The following is a 21,721-nucleotide window of genomic DNA, read 5'->3' as shown; positions in this document are numbered from 1 at the left end:
GGAATCAGGTCTGTTCAAAAGGAGGCACTTACTGTCCGTTAGAATCCAAGAAACCAAGTTGGTCAGGTGTTGAAAATGTACATAATGGAGTGAAGTTTAGAAATTAGTTCCACAACATTTGCTGATGCTCCTAAACTGCTTGTTGAAGAGGGCTAGAGGGACATCTATTTATTGTGGACAGTCCTAAGGAAGATGATACAGATGGTAACAACCATACACAAATTGCCTTGATTTTATCAGAAAATAAGTTTAAGAACTCATGGCAACGGACTGTGGGACTTGTGCTTTGAAAATAATTGGTTTAGGATTTATCAGGTCTATTATTTTTCTTCTGTTATCAGAGTGGAAGAGGGTACGGTGAGCTTTCTTCATGTTCTCCCTGTATTGTTTCTGATGGAATTTCCAAATGTTTCTCCTTCAGTGCTCTGAATTGTAGCCTCTGACCTAGAACATTAAAGCCATTGGTAAACGTAACTGAAGAGTAGTCTTTATTAAGTTGTGAACGAACACATACTGCTAGAGGTTTCTGTGTTCATGATTGTATTGATATTGCTGTTCTAAGGATTAATACCATCTACCTGCAGCCAAAGATGGAACACTGACTACTCTCATTAATTCAGCAGAATTAAGTACTGTAAATGTCAAGAACACAATGTCCTTGTTGCTCCTGAGCAACATTGGGCTTGCAAAGCATGTTTCCAAAGTATTTATGGAAAGGCTAAATAAAAGGATTATTTAATTTGCAACCATAAGTCCTACATTTATTACTAAATTAATAATATAACATTTTTCATGAGATGAAGCTCTAAAGAACTTCACAATTTTTAGGTGAATCCAACAAAGTGGTTTTCAGTGGGAGAGCCTGAGTAGCTGTCCACATGAATTTTAAAATCCTCACACACCAGAAGCCTGGAAAGTTTGGATACAAGAATGCACCATACTCAGACACTACCCCAAAGAAAAGAGTATTCAGCCTGTGTGGCCTCTACATCAGACCAGCTGTGAGTTAGAACTTGCAACAGTAAATACAAAATGGAATAATCAGCCCCGATTTTCAATTCATGACAAGCAAGTCTTGAGTGAATGAGTGTGGTCACCTTGCCTTCCTACACCAGGTTTTCACCAGTCAAAATCCAAAGCGGCACATCATTTGGAAGAGAAGATGCCATCCTGTCTTGTCAAACATGTTGTATCTAAGTTGAACTCTGCTATCTATTCAGTAAATTATTGTGATTAGGCATACTGTAGATCTATTGTTGAAAAGAGCCGTCTTAATCCCGGTAATTGTTTGTTCAGTTCCGGTGTACAATGTACATTATGTGCTGTAGGCAAAAGATGCATATTTAAATCTATCCCAGGCTGCACTCCTGTACCCAGGAGTGTACAAAAGGCACCCAGGTCGTTGTGATCATCACAGGATCCTCTGCTGCCTACATACTGTTAGGATGTCAAGAGGTAAGAAACACAAGACCCTTGATTATCTCTAGACCCAGGGAGAAGCACTGGAAAAACTTTAAACAGCAGAAATTCTACAATTCCTAAAAGATTAAAATATTATACAGCCATAAAAAATGCCCTCTGCTCTTCTACCTTTCATTTGACTTTTAGTAATTTTGTTTAGTATCACACTGCAGATATTCATAGTGGTTTTCAGTTATTTCTCTTCCATTAAATACTGACTAAGAGGCAGTGTTATAAGGTTTATTACATTGTCTTTAACTAATAGGCTTCAGAGTTTTATGATTAATTCATAATTCATGTTGATGCTGTACTTAGACAGTGAGTTTCCATTTTTGTATTACATTTTATGCATGAGACATTTAGGTCAAGGAAACTACATTCTATACTCTGCTACTTTCTATTGGAAGGCTGTTAATTCCCTGGATATAGAAACTCATACTTTTCTCTAGACTTCATGATTGATACAGAAATTAACATCGTAAAGGACCAAATAAATTAGGTTTTCATTCGGTTTCCACAGAAATGTCTCCAAACATCTTTACCACTCATAGAAAATATATAGTGTAGATTAGAGAATGTTGTCAGAATTCAAGCAATAAAAAGACCAAGAGAAGACACCAGTAATGTATATTTAATATTTCAATGTTGCCCAAATCTGTTTTTTTAAATGGCCTTGGTGGAGGAAAGTTACAACTAGGCAGAAATGCAGAATTCTTGCAAGACTAATAGGCAAAGTAAACATAAAAGTTTTGTTTTGGGCCAAAGATTGTGTCTGTAAAAACACTTGCTGTTTCAAACTTGTGAAAGGGAAAAGGAGAACCTCATTAGGAAGGAATTAAAAACCCGAATCCTTTAGGCTTTTATACAGTATGTAGAGAATTTAACTGTGAGCAATCTTCTTTCCAAAGGCTGTCAGACTGCAGAAGATGTCATGCCCCACTGATTTACAAGAGGCAAAACATGATCCTTATAGCCTGTAATAGAGCTGGGTAATTGCAGATGTCTGTTTCTTAAGATAGAATGCTTAGCATGATAATAGTTACAGTGCAGTGAGCCCCTGTATAACTTATGCTAGATGTCTGGGGGCTTTACATATAATAGTAAATTCTGCTCAGTGTTTTCATTGCCATAGTGCTCATTAGCTATAGTTTTTTTATTTTTTATTGAGAAGAAATCAGTTTAAGGACAGAGATTTCAATGATGAATAAATGTGTTTTTTTTCCTTTATAAACATTCAAGAAAAGCACTTAGAACCAATTAAAGAATGAATAAAGGATGGTATGCTTTCGAATGAAAAATGTGTAGTATTAATAATGCATAGTAAGCATTAAAAATCTAGTAATTACTCTTGCTTCTATATAGGCAGTTCCAATAGAAAGGGTGATAAAAGTGAACTGTTAATGAAATAATGCTGAACAGGAAAGTGAGCGAATATGTTTGACTATTCCAGTTGCTCAGAAGCCTTTGCTGAGGAGATGAAACAGAACAAAAAGGATGAAGCAAAAGTTTTCAAGCAGTGGAAATGACATTATATATTATATAATGTCATACAATGACATTATGTGTTGATGTGTATTTTATTTTTTGGGGAAAAAAGTTCTCCTTTTTATTGCAGTACAGTTCCTTCTAAAGGACTTCCAGTGGATCATCAGAGATCAGGTAGGTAATGTATGCTGAGGAACTTGGTATTTTTTTAGGACTCTGGGACTATCTTCCTCAATCTCTCCTCATCAATAGTACGAGTTTCACAAACTGTTACATACAACACTGGGTTAAATTTTGAAATTGGGCTGTAAGTTAACAGGTGCAGCCTTCATTTGCTAAAACTCCTATGCTTTTGTCATGTAAGGTTTCCTTTCCTCTGCCAATGTGCGCACCACTTATGAAACTCTACATTGATATCACTGCCTATTCTTATGTAGGCCGTGATGCAAAGTAGCTCATTCTAATTGGTTCCCCAGAAATAAGTCAATAAATGAATTATACACAAACGTTTTCATTTACTTCCAAAATTATTAATAATTCTATGAATAATGAAAATAACTTTTTTAAGGGATATTTGAATATCCTTTAAATAGTGGAACTTTACAATGCTAAGGCAGTAGAAAATGGAAATGAGTACAGAAGTCAAAGTAAAGTGCTATAATCTGATCTTCAGAATGGGGCTGGGGAAAACGGACCCTCATTTGCAGAGAAACACCACCACTCCAAACTTAATCTTACCTTTCAAGTGAACCATTAGAGAATGATACAATTTTCCTTTCACAGTGGCTACAGCAAAAAAGACACTCTTCTTTGCAAAATCATTACTCTGTCTCTGTTTGAAAAATAGTGAATCGGGGGGCTAATCCACAGGAGAGCAGGACTGCGTTTGCAGAATAATACAGTGAAGGTAAGTCTAATTAGATCTGAGGCTCTGCTGCAAGGAGCTTATATCTAAAAGTGACAATTAAACCAGCAAATTTAACTGCAGCAGCTGTTATTGCTTAGTTTGCTCCTGTCTCAGGCAGACTTTTGCTTTGTAATGGGACAGATACAGTATCACTGGGAAACCAGTAATTGGATATCTACTTATGTATGTGTCTGTGCATGTGCTTTTTCTAGAATGTAACAAAAGCATGCCACTATCATATTTTTAGGTTTGAAAGACAAAATGCTACCTGAAATACAATCTTACAGTATCCATTCCCTTTTGCATGTACCCTGTAGATGCTTACTATGCTCCACAGAGAATATTTAAATCTGCTATTGCAGTCATGGATAATATAGTGAAGTGCAAATTAAACTGGATGTCTAAGTGACATATATTATTACATTTACAGAAGACAGCAATGTTGGAAATCCAAAGCCATAAGTCATTTTAACTGCACCGCTTTATTTGTTAATTCTTGCATTTTAGCTTCTATAACTCACTATGGCAGTGTTGAACGTCTACCCCTGGCTGTCTGAAGTGTTGAGTTGATCAGACGATTCAACTAAGGCAATTGCTTCTCAACTGCCGTCACAAAATTCCATGCCCCGCCACACACACAGCAAATTGCCTTCCAGGTCCTGTAATGAAGTGAGAAAGTGCAAACGTAGTGCCAAACCCACATAATACCACGGCTAAAATAAAAACGACAGCAACCCCATGAGCTTTGGAAAACACATGGCACTCAGAACTACCCTCTGGGCAGAAAACAAAGAAAATACTAAAAGCGAAACATTTCTCCAAAGTAACAGTTCTGAATCTCTGTTAATACTGAATGCGATGAATTTAATACAGAAATGATTTTTTTCAAATGCATTTCACTTTGAGCAGAAGGAATGTATAAGAACATTAACAGTAATGTGCATTACAATTATGAGCCGTGCAGTAAAGAAGAATTAAATATATATTGTAGCAGTCTCCTCTTCCCCTGAATGGTGTCAGGGAGGAAGAGCCCTTCTGTATAGTCTGGCTGTCCTCTGAATGTTTTCCATGTCCCCCCACCCATGGTGGCAGGCTGGAAGAAGGAGAGGAGGATTCCCCAGTGGGATTGGCTGCCCTGGCCGGAGTCCCTGGCCTTAAATAACCCGGAGGAGCTGTGCTCTCTTTTACCCTGGTATTGCTGGCAGTGAGATTGCAGTGCCTGCCTGCCTGTTGGCATCCAGCCTGATTTGTTTGCTGTAATGACATACAGTAATATAGGATCTCTTCCATGTAAAAGCACAATAATAAACACCACCATATTTTTAAATCAATCTTATTTTGCTTCCTTATTCTCCTTAAGTTTTAATTTTCTGCTAGGGTTAAAATGTGATGGTTGTAAGAAGAGAACATGTTCTACAATGATGTACATTATTATTATATTTTCATTTTACTCAAAGGTACAGTTTTTTGCATCCTTTAGTTCCTGATGGGCCATCCTTGTCCAAAGCGATTCATATTGTTAATTTAGAGAATACAGCCTCCTGTATGGTGTACAAGTACAAGTGCTTTAACTAAACAAACATAGAAAGCGTCACGTCTTGAAACATTTTAGTATCTGCTTGTGGAATGTCAAAGGTCAAAGTGTCATCACATGATAAGAATGACTTTGGTATTCCTACCAAAGTCCCCATATAGTGGGAGAACAGATTACCTAAACATCACACACAGCAATGTCTGTCCAAAGCAGTAAAGAAAAGCATTGTCAAATAAATCCTTATGACCACAAATTTGTTTTTACTGTAAAAAACAAAATTTTCTTTAGATGGCACTTTTTTCCAAAGTTACATATTGTACATTTATATTCATTTATATGAGTGGGTACAGTATGTTACTGAAGGGCTCAGAGTGAAATATGTGTTCAAGTGTCAGAGTGGTGTATCGCATAGATTTAGAACCCACAACTCTATTTCTAGGCTAAACTTAAACTGTTATAACTACTCCATACCACTGCTAAGAAACAGAGTGGGGGAAGAAGTACGTATCTTATTAAATGCTTTCAGGTCCAAAATGAACTAATAAATTTCTTCTTTTCCATCCTGAATGTGTAAGTGATTCAGGAAAGAGCCAAAACAGATAATAAATCCTCTGGCAAGCCAATTAAAGGTCTAGTGCCAGTCAGCCAGGAATAATTTCCATCACAGATTTTCAAATGACACAACCTGGAACAATGGACCACTACAAAAATGCTGCCAGCCATTTTTTTTTGCAAAAACTCAAAGGAAAAACATCTCCTTCTATGAGATATATGCACAACAGCAGCTATCTGCTTTCCATGTCTTTCAAAGTGTTCCCCTCTTTCATCCAAAGCTGCTTAAACATTTTGATGGTCAAGATTGAGGATTAAAAAGAAAAAGAAATGAAAATGTGTATAATTTCTCAGTACTTTTCTTTTTGTTTCAAATACACTATACTGTGTAGGAATCCACAAAGAGAGTTTAGTTTCTTCTCAGAACTGCTGTGGGGTTCAAAGCTCAGGAGCAGTTATAAAAAGGTCATCATAAGGAAAATGAGCCATTCATTAAAGCTTCCGCAACTAATGTGACTCAGAATGAACACCAGCCACCTTTATGTCATTTAAGACTCTTTTCTATCAAAACAGGTACTCCTCCATATTTTACATTTCCATTTTACATCCCTCCGGTTGATGAAAGTTATCACAGATAGGATGGATTTAATCATAAAAGAAAAAATGTTTCAAGATGAATAAATCACTGCTTCGTTGAAACCATTTGAGAATAAGCTTTTATGCTGTTTTCTAGAGAGTGTGCTATTTATTCTTGTGTGGGTGCAGACAAAATCAGTGTAAATATATAAATACAGGCCAGATTCATTATTACCGTTCCCTGTATAAGACATTGTTTACAGCCCACACAGGCTGGTAACAAACAGTTGTCACCACTTTACCTAATATAGGCTGTTGTAACAACACTGAAGACACTGGGGGTCTTATGAATTTAGTACTACAAAGCCAGATTCACTCCATTGTTTTTTATTTTTCAGAAATGTGGTAAAACAATTATGTTTTTAAAATTCGTCATGCATAAAAGACCAGGAAAAACACAGCACCATTTAAAGAATAACACAGTCCTAAATATATATTTTTTAAATGTATAAAACATACAGGTATACTGTATACTGTATGTGCCTATTTATGATACAGTATAAAAAGATAATTTAAATTTCATTTCCATAACTTTAGATTTTTTTACATTTATCTAAACATTTTAATTCAAATTATCCTTCACGAAAGGGACCTACAACACTGGTACTAGATAGTCACATCATCCCCTGGTTTTCATTTCAGTTGATTGATGTAATTGGAATATAGTATTAAATTGGCAAAGTCTATAACATTGCCGAAAACCTTCCTTTTTAAAGGTATTTGCTTCAAACTATCTTACAAAAATAGTTCAGGTGGGTAGCTGCGTCAGCATGTGTAGGCTGCAAAGGCATAGGTTTTTTCCATGCTGTAAAGAGAAGAAAGAAAACACAATGTTTTTTCCACAGCCGAAGAAGACTCCACAGCCGAATATTTGTGTTTTCTTTTCAGCATGGAATAAACCTGTTACTTGTTCCTTTACAGAAAAGGGACTGTCGGGGACCAGGTGAGCAGATTCCTGCTCTATTATAAGCATTTGATAGGGTATATCAGTGTTCTTTAATGTGATGGCGAGGTAAACACTTCAATTTTAGCTGGAGTTAACACATTGCAGTTTAGCACTCTCCTCTGTATAGTAAAGTAAATGAACATGTTTCTCTGAAGTGACAAAACATGATAGACATTCTTTTCGCTCTACTAGCATCACATTTGTGCATGGAATTAGCCAGAAATGTTTTTTATAGTATGCTTATCATTCATATTAATCTCATGATGTGAGACAGCAGTCTTGTGCTGCCGTCATTAGGCACATCACCAATAAAAAAGAAAAAGCCAGGTCCAGAGGCAACCATGCATTCCCAGGCTAGGCCATACTTCACAGATGAGCCAGTCCCCTATTACTCCTGTCTTTAACCTTTCCAACACTTTGATAAAGAATAACTGGTTTCATCTGTATATGCAACTTTGTTCCAGTATTCTCCTGGATCAACTTTGTGTTTCTAAACACATTTTGTATCATTGTAATGGTTAGCTATCTCTGAAACTGGCTCACTTGTCTTTACAGATGATGCAACTAAAGATGACAAGAGCAGAATGAATTCTGAAGTTAACATATCCATTTTGTCTGCTTATTACAGAAGAAAATGCTTCCAGAAGTAATTTTACTCAACACTGATTACAAGCAACTTGTCTCAGATGTAGGCAGCATTTTAGGTAAAATGGAATTAATGTAACAGCACATATGAATTCAACAGTGAAACTGTAAAAAATAAGGATTCATAATCTAATTCATAAATCCTGTGTAGGACAAGTTTCTAGTAAGTGTGGAATTCTTACATAGGATTTCAACAATTTATAATTAGATAATTTGATGCTCACATTAATTCTTGCAAGTAATATTAGAAAAGTATGATAGTAAAAATGCAGAGGCAGTGACCATGAAATATACTGTACTGTACTATGTTATAAACTGACAAGCCAGCTAGGCTGCTATCTGCACATCTACTTCTTTTACCTTGAAAATGAAATGTATTCAGTATGCAGATCATGAACTCCCTTCCAATGTGCTTTCACCAAAGATTTACTGTTGCTTGTTACTTATTTTACAGTATGTAGAAATCTTACAGACATGGCTGAAGAACATAGCCTGAAAGTCGCAGTCATGAATCAGACTACATTTATAATTTCATCAGTGAGTTCAAGAAAATCCAATAACAGGAACTTTCATTTTGCAAGTACAGAAACTATTCTGTTCCTAGAACTGAACTATATAACTTCCTTTGAAGTTCAATGAATGACAGAGGATAACAAAAACATATTTATCTTAAATATTCCAGGAGTGAATATGAAGACGGAAGGTTTTTCATAGCAGGTGCAATGTTTAAGAATGTAAAATAATTAAATACTTAAATACATTAATAAAATTAAATACATAAAGAATTAAAGTATTTTTAGTTATATTTCACTGCTGAAGGCACAATGGCACATTGGTTAGCACCTCTGCCTTGCAGTGTCCCTGGGATCAGTTCCTGGAGTGCTACTGTACCTTTGTACGGTTAGTATGTTCTCCCTGTGTTAACATGGGTTTCCTCTGGGTGCTCTGGTCTCAACCCACACTTTAAAGACATACTGGCAAACACACTGGTGGGGAAATTGGCCCTGGTGTGAGTGTGTGTATGTCTGTGTCTGTGTGTGCCCTGCAATAGACTGGTTTTCTGTTCAGGGTTTACTCTGCCTTGCGCCTGCTGTGTGCCAAGATAGGCTCTGCCACCCCGAACCTGAATTAGATGAAGGGTATAGGAAATGGGTGGATGGTTTTACTGCTATCATTATTTCTTATCCTTACACCATATATAGGTCAAAGTGGGTGGTGTCTGCCTGTTATTTTAGAGGGGCATAAATTAAAATATTTCATATTGTTGTGCTCTACCTTTGAGCTTTAAAAAAACCTCCAAAATACTTCAACAATGATTTTTCATATTTGGCCAAGGTTTAATTTCTCTGTCTCTTCAATTTAGTTGTTATCAGCCAGATTATAACAGATACTGTACAAAGACTTCCCTGTTGTGGTACAAAAATGCGTGATAGAAAAAAAACATATACGTCATACTTTCCACTAAGAAAGGAAAGTTCCAGTGGTCCGTAAAATCACGCATTTGTCTCAGACGGCATCTGAACTTCTCAGAACATACAGTATTTGTATCTGAATGAGAAAAAGAGTCTGAGCTGTCTGCTGAGGGCAATCTCTATCTACCATCTCTGTCTCTAGTGGAATGTAATCAAATTGAATGTGAGGATTATTTAAACACTTTTCATAGATGAAGTTTAAAATGTGAACATACAGTACTACACATCTAAAAATGTTGACATTTAAGGATCACCCATATGGACATAATATACAACAGAAGACAGATTTAGAAAAGGTAGGACTTGTGTAGCTAACAAGCAGCAACAATAATGGACACATTTTGATATATTTAGATTATCATAAGATAAAAACTTTATTGATCCTGAAGGGAACTTGAGGTCTTCTGGTTCAGAAAAGATGAATTCTCAAATTAAAAGTGGTAGGCAGTCTGGGAAATGTTTGTGTTTGGATTAAGAATTGGTTAATGTATAGGAAATATTTAGATGGCACAAACTGGAATGATGGAGTTAGTGAAGCACCACAGGGATCTACAATAGGATGGCAGCCCCTCTTATCTGAAGGAAACAGTTAAAATTAAAACTAAGCAAACACCTGGCAGATGAATATTCATGTAGATTAATGCAGAATATTACATATCCATGCATCCATTTTCTGACTACTTTATCCAGTTCAGGGTTGCAACTGAGCTGCAGTCTATCCCAGCAAGTAACGGACACAAGGAAGGCTACACCCAGGACAGGACACCAGTCCATAGCAGGACACACACACAGACATGCACACACTCGCACCAGGGCCAATTTTTCCAGAAGACAATTAACCTTCCTCACCGTGTGAGGAAAACAGAACACCCAGTAGAAACCCATGTGAACACAGAGAGAACATACAAACTCCATAAAGATCACCCCAGTAATTGAACCCAGGGTCCCAGCACTGCGAAGCAGGAATGCTAATCACTGTGTCATCATGCTACCGGACACTTCAAAAATGCTGGAAAAATGTAGCGTTTTTTGGTCAAATACAATAAAAATGCAAAAAAAGGTTATATAGTGGGAAGCATAGACTGTACATCAAGGAATACTATGTTAAAATAGTACAAAGCACTAGTAAGACTTTATTTTGAATACTCGACAGTTTTGGTGACCATGTTACAAAAACTATTGTTGCTCAGGAATCAGTCTTGCAAAGAATAACCAGATACATTCAGGGGCTTAAAGAAATGTCCCACACTGACAGGTTAAATGAGATGACAGAAAGTAAGAACAATTTTCTTTAAGTCTCTAACAGAGAAGACAATGAGGGAACCTGATGCAATATTCAGAATCTTCAGACAACAAAGTCGACCCAGTGACCTTTTTCAATACTAGCAGGAAAACACAAACCAGAAGTCACAAGTGAAAAATATGTGGATGTGCATTTAAATCAGAGAACAAGAGGCACTTTACCCAAGTACATGGAACAAGCCACCAAACAATATTGCAGAAGCCAAAACCCTTGAAAGAAGAAACCGCTGAATGAGTTCCTCCAATCAGTCATCTACTAACTACAAAATGAGTTAGATGGGCCAAAAGCCCACCTTATGTTATCATCTCAAGGTTATCAAACACAAAATAAAATTCATAATATACTGATTACTAGGGGCTGAATAAACTTGATTGAAGTGCTTATAGAAATACAGAACAATTTTATGTTGTATTTACTGAATATGTACAATATTGAAAGTCATAAGGTTACTCACAATATATTTAATTTATTTTGTATTTACAAAACTGCCAAAGGGCTCCATCGTATGAATGACCTAGTGTTTTTTGTATTTTTCCTACGTTCTTACACTTAATTTTAACATTTAAATAGCAGGATTTTCAACAGTGAGACCAAGAGTTAAAAAAATGTCCATTAATAAATGAATATTTCATGCATTCCTGTTTTCAATGTACTGTAAATGGCATTAAGTATGTCTGCATAAATTAGAAGAATGCTACGTATACTAACACACAGATTTCAACATTTCCATTTTCTGATTGATAAAATTAGAAAAATCCTAAAGCCAATACTGCTAAAATTAATTTATTTTCAGTGCATACACCAAGGTTATTTGTGTCACTTATACTGTCTTTCCTACATTAATTATAAAAATAAAGACATTGATAATGCTCATTAAGTCTTAAAAACAATGGCAAACATCACACACAGTGTACCAGTGTACCCATGACCTTTCATTCTCTTATGCAACCTACAGTATTTATTTCATAGCATCTTCTTTCAGATTAGCTGAGCTAATTGCTCCAGTTGTCTGGTGTGTGTAACTCCTTGCATTGACCTCAGCTTCCTGGATCTGCTGAACAAAGGCAAGGAGATTCTCTAGAGAGAAAGACTTGTGATGAAGGCTGTTCACCTGAGCAGCTACAGTATACTTCTAATTATTATTAATGAAGCTAGTGTGTGAGTAGCAAACAATAGCCGAACTGACAAAGAAACATAAAGCAATATCATTTAACACATTTGTTGCTGCCTGTGATCTTATTTTTTCTTTATGTGGTTGGTAAGCATCTCTACTTTGTAACCAATGGTAAATTAAATATATTTTCATAATTCATTTTTCCCCATTAAACCTTAAAATTTACAAGAAATAAACTCATGGTTTTATCTTTTGGTAACCTGATTATCTTTTACGAGTAATGAAAGGACGTCTAAGGTAACCAAAAACATCATAAAATAATGTCATTATTTTCGGACAAAAAAGGAATAAAGACGGAAAATAAAACTCAAGTACCACAACTATCAGTCAAGCTTAGTAGAAATACGTGTTTATATTATACCAAGTAATTAAACTTTTCACTTTGTTCTACAGATTGTTTTACACATCATGCTTTCAAGTGATCAATACTGAGAGAATATTATCACAATTATTCTATTACTGTGTATTTACTACAGTTTTATATTCTGTATGGCAATGTAAATACATACATACTGTATAGTACCTTGCAAATGTATTCGGACCCTTGCACATTTTGTTATTTTAAAGCTTGCAGTCATTTGCTTGCAAAAAGAATGACACTTTGAAATAATAAATAATATTTGTTATAAACATAACCTACTCTGAAGATTCAAAGCAAAAAATAAATAAATAAACATAATTCATGAAAAGTTAAGACTGAATATGAATTTAAAACATTTACTTTAGCAATCTTAAATTAGTTTACTGCAAAAAATACTTTCAAGAGCCACACAATTAGTTGGAGTACCTCAGTGTGTAATAATGGCTCGCATGATTTCATAATACACATGTCTCTATAAAGTCAGGTAGCAAAGATTTAACCATGAAGAAAATGGAGCTTTTCATGAAAAAAACTCTGGGTTAAAGTTCTAGAAACGCACAGATCAGGAGAAGTGTCAAAAAACATTTCAAAAGACCCTTAAAAAATGAGTAGGCAATACACATCATTATTTTGTAATTTCACCAGACTGAATACTGGAAGAATGGACTTAGTATTTTTGCTAGGCACTGTAGCTGTTGCATGGTTTTTAATCTCTTTAAGTTGTCTGTATGTGTTATGGAAAGAAATATTAAATTTTAAGCTTTTCTGAAGAAATAAGTAGAGTCTTGGATAAATACGTACCTTGTTTTAATAGTAAATATGATGCTGCCACAAACTACAGTGGTGTCCTATGCAAAATTCATGTTTTTATATTTATCGTTTTTTAATATAGTTTACAAAGTGACACTGGTGATAATCGAGTCACATCTACAAAGAACTGAATTATGCCATGTGAAATTGGCAATGCTTCCAAATTCGCTCTTCATGCAAAGCAGCTGACAGACAGGTCTACCTCATCAGCTTATTTGGAAAGTGTTGTGTGATATTCAAATGGTTTATGATAGAAAATCAGGTCACAGCTGGGTTGTATTTTTTTATCCCACCATATTACATGTTGTGAAAGTTGATGAATTTGAAAGACACACCAATCCAAACAAACAATAAAAAGAGGGATGATAACACACCATTCTAACTAGAAGCAGAAATATTTGTCTTAGATTACTATCAACAGTAGCTTATGAACCACATACAGTGACTTGTATAAACTCACTGTATGTAGAATAAACTACATAACCAAGCCGTTGTGAATTATGAACTTCAAACACCACACCACATTAGTGAAAACAAATACAGCTGTCTTTCAGTCCTGCCTGTGCTTGCTGTTTAGCGGCCTACTGGAGAAATTATTTTAAAGTTCCAAATAAGAATCCAATCTAGAATAAATTATATAAATATAATCTCAGATTTTGTTATAAATGTTTTTAAACATTTGCTCATATCCACGCCTAGACATCTCCCTGAAGTTTTGTAAATTAAAGTATAATGAGAAATATCCAGACATTCTGCATCATGATGATCATGAGTCCAAGAGGTCAACAGGGGATAGCTTCTAGTTTGAAGAGAGCAAGACTTTGAGAGAGGAAAAAAAACAATATATAAAATAATCATAATTAGCTATATCAGACAATTTAACAGTGTGGTGCCTGTGCTTTGCAGAGAAGTAGAAATACTGGACACATACTGACACTCCAAATCCAGATTTGACACTCCCTGTTGTAAGCAGAGGTTAATTCCACACTGAAAATAACCAAAAAGAGCTGTCTTTGTTGTGATACAGAACTGAGCACTTTGTATCACTGTTGAACCTTCTGTGTTCACTGCTGGAGGACTGAACCATAGTAGAAGTTCAAATAAATTAACTTTGAAAACAGAGAATATAGGTTTTCTTTGTTTTAAATGAAACTAATCTAAGAAAGCAGCCCAATATTTTTGAGGAGAGAATACTTCAGAAATATGATATTGGTGAGAAAGATGTGGGGGGCTTTTTCAAACTGAAACTCCAAGAAAAATACTTAGTGAACAGACCTTGCAGTTTTTAGCTGCTAAAATAGTAAAGGAATACAGAAGGTAAAAGAAAAACAGAAAGGAAAGAAAGATAAAAGACATTCTACAATAATTCTGCTGCATTGGTAATCTATCCGGCCTTTACAGTAAATCATTGTAAAAGAAAGTTCTTGACAAGCAGTGGACAAACAATAACAAAGAACTACCAGGGACTGGGATCAGTCAGCCAGGGAATAGCTCAACATTGGGGAAATCCAGACTCCTGTGACTTCCCAAGCACCTGTAGGCTTGCATGTGACATTACTGAGGGACATCTCACACCTCCAGGTGATGCTGAATCTCCTGTAAGCCATTACACAACCTTAGCATGTAAAACACATCTCAGAGGGGTAGGTGGTGGACTGGAGGAAACCATCTCCCTTTTCACTCTCAATTTGTGTGTACAGGGGTGCCTGTTGTTTTAATAGACATAAACACACAACTGACAATTCCAGATTGGGTGGATTTATAATTCAAATATAATTGGTCATTCTAAATTAAATGCAGGAGAAAAAAGCAGAGTTCAAACATTCAAACCAAAATAATAATATATACCAATGACAAAAAGTATGGTTCTCAATGTATGTCCCTGAATTTATTATGTTGTCACAAGGCGAATTTACTGTCTGTATATTAAATGCAGCCTTTTAGTGCAAGTTACAGAAAAGGGTTTGAGATCCTTGAATTTAGGAGGCCCCTGTACAGCAAAGGTTTTTTATGTGAACTGCCACAACAGCGAAAACTTTTCTGAACTGTAACCACACATGCTGATGCTTTGTCAAGTCAGCAAAGGATATTGATCTGTAGAACAGGTACAGAACAAGCTTGCAGGAATACAGTAATGCATAACAAGCCCCAACAGAACAATGAGCCATTATAGACACTGAAGCCAATATCTCAAGTCACTGAATGAACAGTTTTTTTATTTTATTTTTTTAAAAGCCACATTTTGATAGCTAAATTCAAAATAAATGCATACACAGTTAATTTACCAGGTTAAAGCTTAATAATTAGCAGGTGATGGCATAATAAATAATTTTTTAACCTTCAGCGAGCAATGCCCCTGGGAGTTTTGAAACAGCATACACCAGCATTCTTTTAGCATGCTACAGTTACTGCATGAAGATTTTTTATCAGATATGACACAGGCAGACTTTGAGGACACAGCTAGGATATGTACAGTAGATATATCCATCCATCCATTTTCTAACTGTTTTGTCTATTGCAGGGTTACCAGGAAGCTGGAGCCTACCCAGGCAAGCAATAGGCGCAAGGCAGGGTACACCCTGCCTGTCCACTGCAGAGCACACACAGACACAGACACGCATACACACACACCAGAGCAAATTTTCCCAAAAGTCCATTGCCCTACCAGCGTGGCTTTGGACCGTAAGAGAAAACCAGAGGGCCCAGAAGAAAACCACGCAAACACGGGGAGAACATACTGTACAGTACAAACTTCACACAAATAGTACCCCAGGAATTAGGACATAGTAACCCAGAGTCTCAGTACTGCAAGGCAGCTGTATGTACTGCATCACCCAAGTACTTTATATAATGTTAAGATATTACCTTTATAAACAGAATGAATATACAATTATTAAAGAATTTCTTACATTTTTGCAGTGTTTTTGATCCCAAAATGCCTCATATATAGGATAGGGTCTACTTCATCCACCACTGAAGTACTTCACACATCTACAGTATACGACAGAGATCAACTTTTATGTCATAGCGCCCAACTATATAGGTGGTCACGTGGAAAAGCGAAAAATTACTTCATGTATTAAACAAAGGGGAGAAATGTATAAAACCCCAAAGTGGAATTTAGACTTGACATTCGGGTGAACACTCCTGATCTTATGAACAAAGACACAAGATTTTTTATCTTATTAGTGTTGGAATTTCTGAGGAGCAATATGACTCACTGATCCAGCAACACAAATGACCTCTTCGAGCTAATACTGTGTGCTACTGATTTAGTCACTTAAGAGCATGACAAATTTTTATTCCACCATTTTTATTTTTATTCTCTGTTTTAGTGAGTTCCCGTGACTCACTTTACCCCAGAAGCAGCCTCACTACTTTTACAAGAGGTTTACTCTTTTCTTAATTAAGAGATGCTTTGCTGAATTGCTGTACATTCGCCTAAATGTTATTTAGAGATTGCTGATGTAGAAATGGGAAATATTGGGAAGTACTAAGGATAAACACAACTGTGAAAACTTGGAGAATGTAGAAGGAATGTGTCTTTAGCACTGTGAAAAAACGAACAGTTAACTTGTATCCTATAGCAAAGAAAATGGGATAAAATAAGAAACTTTTTACTAACAAGTCAAAAAGCTGGTTGCTGAAGTTAAAAAATGACAGCACACATATCTGGAAAGCTATTACAAAGATAAATAAAAAACTTTTAAAAGTTCATTCCTGAGGTTCTTGAGCCTCTACAGCTGAAACATCGTGTTTCTTTTTTCTACTTTTCAGCACAGGATTAACCTTTACTTATTCCTTTCCAGCCAATGCACACTGACACAACTCCCTGCTCAAACCTCTTAAATTGACAACATACTTTGTGCTCAAAAGATATTCAAGACGAAACTGGATTTCAGATGTGCTCATGCAGCACAGGTTATTCTCCCAGCTTTACTGGATTTAAAAGCTTTCTCTCCTGTGCACCATGCCCGCCTGGGCTGCTTTCACAATCCTAAAATCTGTTCATCTACTGGGACTCTTCTCCCAGCAGCTCTATAGTCTAATCATAGACAATGACAACTCTCTGGCTCGTCCTCGTGGCAGACCTTAGTGCTTTCGCCTAGACTAGGGCTGTACTTCTTTTCTAATCTTTCAGGATTTGAAAGTTGGGTTGCTCTTCGCTTACACAAATGCTGCAATTGCACAAGAAGGCCTCTGGCCTTGTGTGTATTGTGCTGCCCTACATCTACTCTGCTTTTTGTAACATTATGCAGGTTGCTTTTCACAGGCTGCACTGAGCTCACACGTTTTGTTTTCTTAGATATACTGTAATTACTCCTTTTTGTAACTTCTTCCCTACATCTGTGTCGTGTTTTTTCGTTCACCTGCATAAAGCTACACTGACAAAATAATAGTAATTGATTGCATTTTTGATTCATTGTGTGACATAAAATTGCAAATTATTTTATTTTGTATCCATGTTAAAAATTATATAGTAGTGTCAATACAGTTGGTAATATATTCTTGTAGCCTGTGTAACTTTCTCTAGGTAGAGGTCGGTACTAATCTATGAAATCATACAGATCTTCAACAGAGCACAGGTAATCTTTTACAACCATCATATATTTTCAAAGTACTGCATATGGAATATTTAAATCTTTGCTGGAGCCTGGAGTACCCAGTAGCTCATCCCCTTGAATAAATGGGAGGCATTGATAGTGGGGGACTCAATTATTAAAGGTGCAGACAATGTAGCTTAGCATGTATGATAGGGAGTTTCATACATTGTGCGTTCTGCCTGAGGCCAAGGATGCCTTGAGTAAATGGATAAGCTCCTGCCCTGAGCCAGGGTGGATCAAGCTGTTATCATCCATGTCGCATCAAATGACTGATGAATGTGACAAATTTAAGGAATTTAAGGAATTACTTTGTACCATAAATGTAATAACAGAACCTCTATGATGGTCTTCTCAGGAATTCTACTAATAAACATATTCAAAAAGCATAGTTAATGATATAATTTTAGTGAACACTAAAAAATTAAATTAAGATAATAATAAAGGACGAAAGGTTTTCATGGGAGATTATGGCTTTTCTCACATAGACTATAGCAAAAGAAAGTGAAAACATCAACATGGTTAACGACCATGTTTCATACTCTTCCTCAAAGAACATGCAAATCTACAACCTACAGTACATTCCATGTACTGCATTCTAATCTTTTCAGTACTCCTAATCTTTTCAAACAATACCTGAGAAAGACCAGCTTTAATGAAGTAAATTATATGAGAAACCTCATGACAAAGACAGGGAGATTTGTCAAAGCCAGTACCCTGGCTTTCTTCAAGAAACAGCTGGATGAGATCCTTTGTACAATTAGTTCCTTTCAAAGAGGCTAGATGGGCTGAATGGCTTCTTGTTGTTTGTAACTATTAGTATGATCTTATGGTAAAGGTTAATACAGTATATTAAAGAAATATTTCACTTAGGTGTTTACCATCAAAGAAATCAATAAAGTGCCCAGGCTGGGGAGGGAAAATGTTCTAAATGAAAAGGTATTAGCATTGAACAAGCAGACGTGCACATAAGAAACACTAAAAATAATCCAATTTCCAGAGTCTGATGGTATTCTACCAGTTGTACTTAAGGAAACAAGAGATGCTATTCATAGGCCAATAACAAAACTCCTCCAGCAAATGCCCAAGACAACTGTTTCATTGCTTCTTAACAGCAAGGCCTGGAAAGCTTGTCAAGACTGAGGGAATAGTGGATGGTATAAAGTACAGGCGAGTCCCAGAGGAAAGTCTACTTGCCATTAATCTAAAATTAGAGTGAAAATTTACACTTCAGCGGGGCAATGATCTGAAGCTCAAAGTTAAACCAAACTGAAGCAGCCTGACATGAAGAGAGTGTATGTCCTTGAGTGGCCCAGTCAAAGCTGTTACTTGAATCCAGTAGACATTTATGGTGAGTCTTGAATTGCAGTTACTTCTTGTCAGAACTGGAACCATTTTGCAAGGAAGACTGGACACTAATACTCATCCCAAGGCTGGTAGAGACCTTTCAAAAGTACCAACAGCAGTGATTACTGCCATAGGTGCTTCCGTTGACTACTGATAGAGGGCTGCAAACTTATAGAATCAGTATATTTAACTTTGTATATCCTCTTTGCACATTTTTCTGACATTCATCTTTTTTTCCACATATAACAGTGTTCAGTTCGGTCATTTTCAGTTTTGGAAAATATGAGTTGGTAAAAAATATTTACTAATATTTAAATTTGATATTTAACTGTAAAATACAGACAAATATTAAGGATTTTTTATAGATTCCCTGAATACGTACTTGAGCAGAAATAATGTTAATATTTTGTAGAAATGATCAAAAGAAAAGACGTTTACAGTTAACCTGAATAATATTTGTATATAATGTTATTACCTGTACGATACTGTTCATACAGTATCTTAAAGGTCTATTTGTATTTTTTTCTTCTGCTTCCCACAGGTTTTCTGGTAAGTATTGGCTTTCCTGCCATAAACTGATTTACCTCCTTACCACGATAAAATAGAGACCACATGTAAATCAGCATTAGTATTTCTCTGACCCAGAGACTAACAGGTATCATAATCTTGGGGAAATGTGGACACAGCATATGCCTTCTAATCTGTTTTTGTGTTGACAAACTGCTGTACAACACAAAAACATTTCAGTATCCAAGGGAGGAAAAGCTCCGCCGCACTACTTCAAACGCAGTTCTGCTGCATCTGCAGTGCAATTACAGGTGCAATTACAAATCCACCCTCTGATGTGATACTATAATTGGTAATTTAATAGGGTATAACAGTAGTGTCAAACCAAAAACAATACCAGACTTCTCTTAGACTGAATCGTTTAGTGCTTTGACTAGTGTTTTGTACAGACTGCTGTTTTAAAATGTTATTTTCCTAAAGTCACAAGGGTGTGAAACCGTGCAGTCATAGATATCACGGGGCAGTTTAACTCATACCAATGTAGCACAGATAGACTGTACTATTTTATTTTAATCGCGATCTTTTTAAACAAAATGGAACAATAGAATTGTGAAAGTATTAAAGCTGAGGAAATTTCGCATGGAGCGCTACTTGTTTTTTTATCGATATGTGGTAATATCTTTTTTTTCTGTTGTTTAAACGAAGTGTGACCCATTATCAAAGTGTAATAAAAACGTGCTTTCAGGTTAACTAATGTACTGTATGTCTGCGATTGCCTCTATTGAATGAATCCCATTACTTAGCAGTGTAATGCGCAACCTCACCTCAAGCAAGACATTAACACCCCTTACGCTTTGAACAAGATTGGACTATATTTTCCATATTTAAGGTATACAGAAAAATATACGCATACTATATAATATAAGGCTTGTTTGTCTTATAGCTGTCCTTTGGCTTTTAACACGTGTGTATTCTGTAATACCCTAAATCTCAATGTTCGTCCCGAATAATAACTTCGTTCTTTTGTACTTTATTATATTATTGTGGAACAGAATTGCATTTCCAATCAGAACTGTATTCAGACGTCGTTAAATATTTCCACAATATTTTAGAGACATGCCAAGCCTAACATTAATAGCAAAACCCTAAAATTTCAACTCAACATCACTTTGCTGAAAGCCACTGCACTTCACGAGTCACTGTAACTAGTAAAATAGAGGTAAGGCACACCCCAATGCACACGCAGTTGAAAGAAAGAGCCACTTGCCTTTCGCTCCCGAGCCTCTTGTAAGTCCAGAACAGACACTTTTCGTTTACTTAAAAGCAAGTACAGTAGCGCAGCTACCCACAGTAGTACCGCCAAAGCCCAAGTCAATCTGCGAGAAAGCCTTTTCATTTTCGGAGACGTATTATATCCACGCTGCCCTAGCCCCTCGATTTATATCGGGAAATCCACGGCTGTAGCATTTCCAGGAAACTCTCGGTGGACTTGGCATGTGAGATGTGAGCTTTAACCTCAGTGGGATCTTCATAGGTCTCCACTGCTGTGCCAAAAGCAGGTCTGTTGAAGCGCGTGTTCGCCGAGTGTGCTGGTAGGAGCATAAACCGGTGAGCAGTTTCCACATTGAGAGCATGATAATGACCCGCTAGCGCTGGGAGGCACTGCGCTGGATGCCGTCCAGTTTGATTAAACCCAGAGAGTTTGGGTATACGCGGTTACAGACTCTGAAGGGGTTTAGCACCACCTGCTGTGTGTGTCCAAACAAAACCAACTGCTTGAAGCTTCCTTTGATTTCGCCTGCTCTTGATTATTTATTACCATTTTCCATGTAACGTCTGGAAATTTGCTGATTCAAACACGGTGCGCTGCAGTTATGAAGAATGGTTTCGTAAAACACTCAGCGATGGAGCTTTTTTCTGGTCTGTCGTGTAGTTATTGTACTGTATTTGATGTTTCTTGATTGTGCTGCTTCACACTGT

At 36.4% G+C, this 21,721-nt stretch overlaps 1 protein-coding gene across 2 annotated transcripts in view; it reads right to left on the bottom strand.

The window, feature by feature from the left end:
- The window catches only part of galnt14 (UDP-N-acetyl-alpha-D-galactosamine:polypeptide N-acetylgalactosaminyltransferase 14 (GalNAc-T14)), a 112,696-nt gene extending 91,280 nt beyond the window's left edge, over positions 1–21,416 (bottom strand). For both annotated transcript variants that reach the window (XM_015352731.2, XM_015352737.2), the window contains exon 1: positions 21,009–21,416. In XM_015352731.2, coding sequence (XP_015208217.2) covers positions 21,009–21,137 — 129 coding nt within the window. In that variant the 5' untranslated portion in view covers positions 21,138–21,416. The remainder of the gene's footprint in view (positions 1–21,008) is intronic.
- Positions 21,417–21,721: the final 305 nt, after the last annotated feature.

This window comes from Lepisosteus oculatus, chromosome 2 (genome assembly GCF_040954835.1).
Source record: "Lepisosteus oculatus isolate fLepOcu1 chromosome 2, fLepOcu1.hap2, whole genome shotgun sequence".
NCBI classification, from domain to species: Eukaryota; Metazoa; Chordata; class Actinopteri; order Semionotiformes; family Lepisosteidae; genus Lepisosteus; species Lepisosteus oculatus.
Note: the sequence above shows the minus strand (reverse complement) of the source record. Positions and strands in the feature narration are given on the sequence as shown.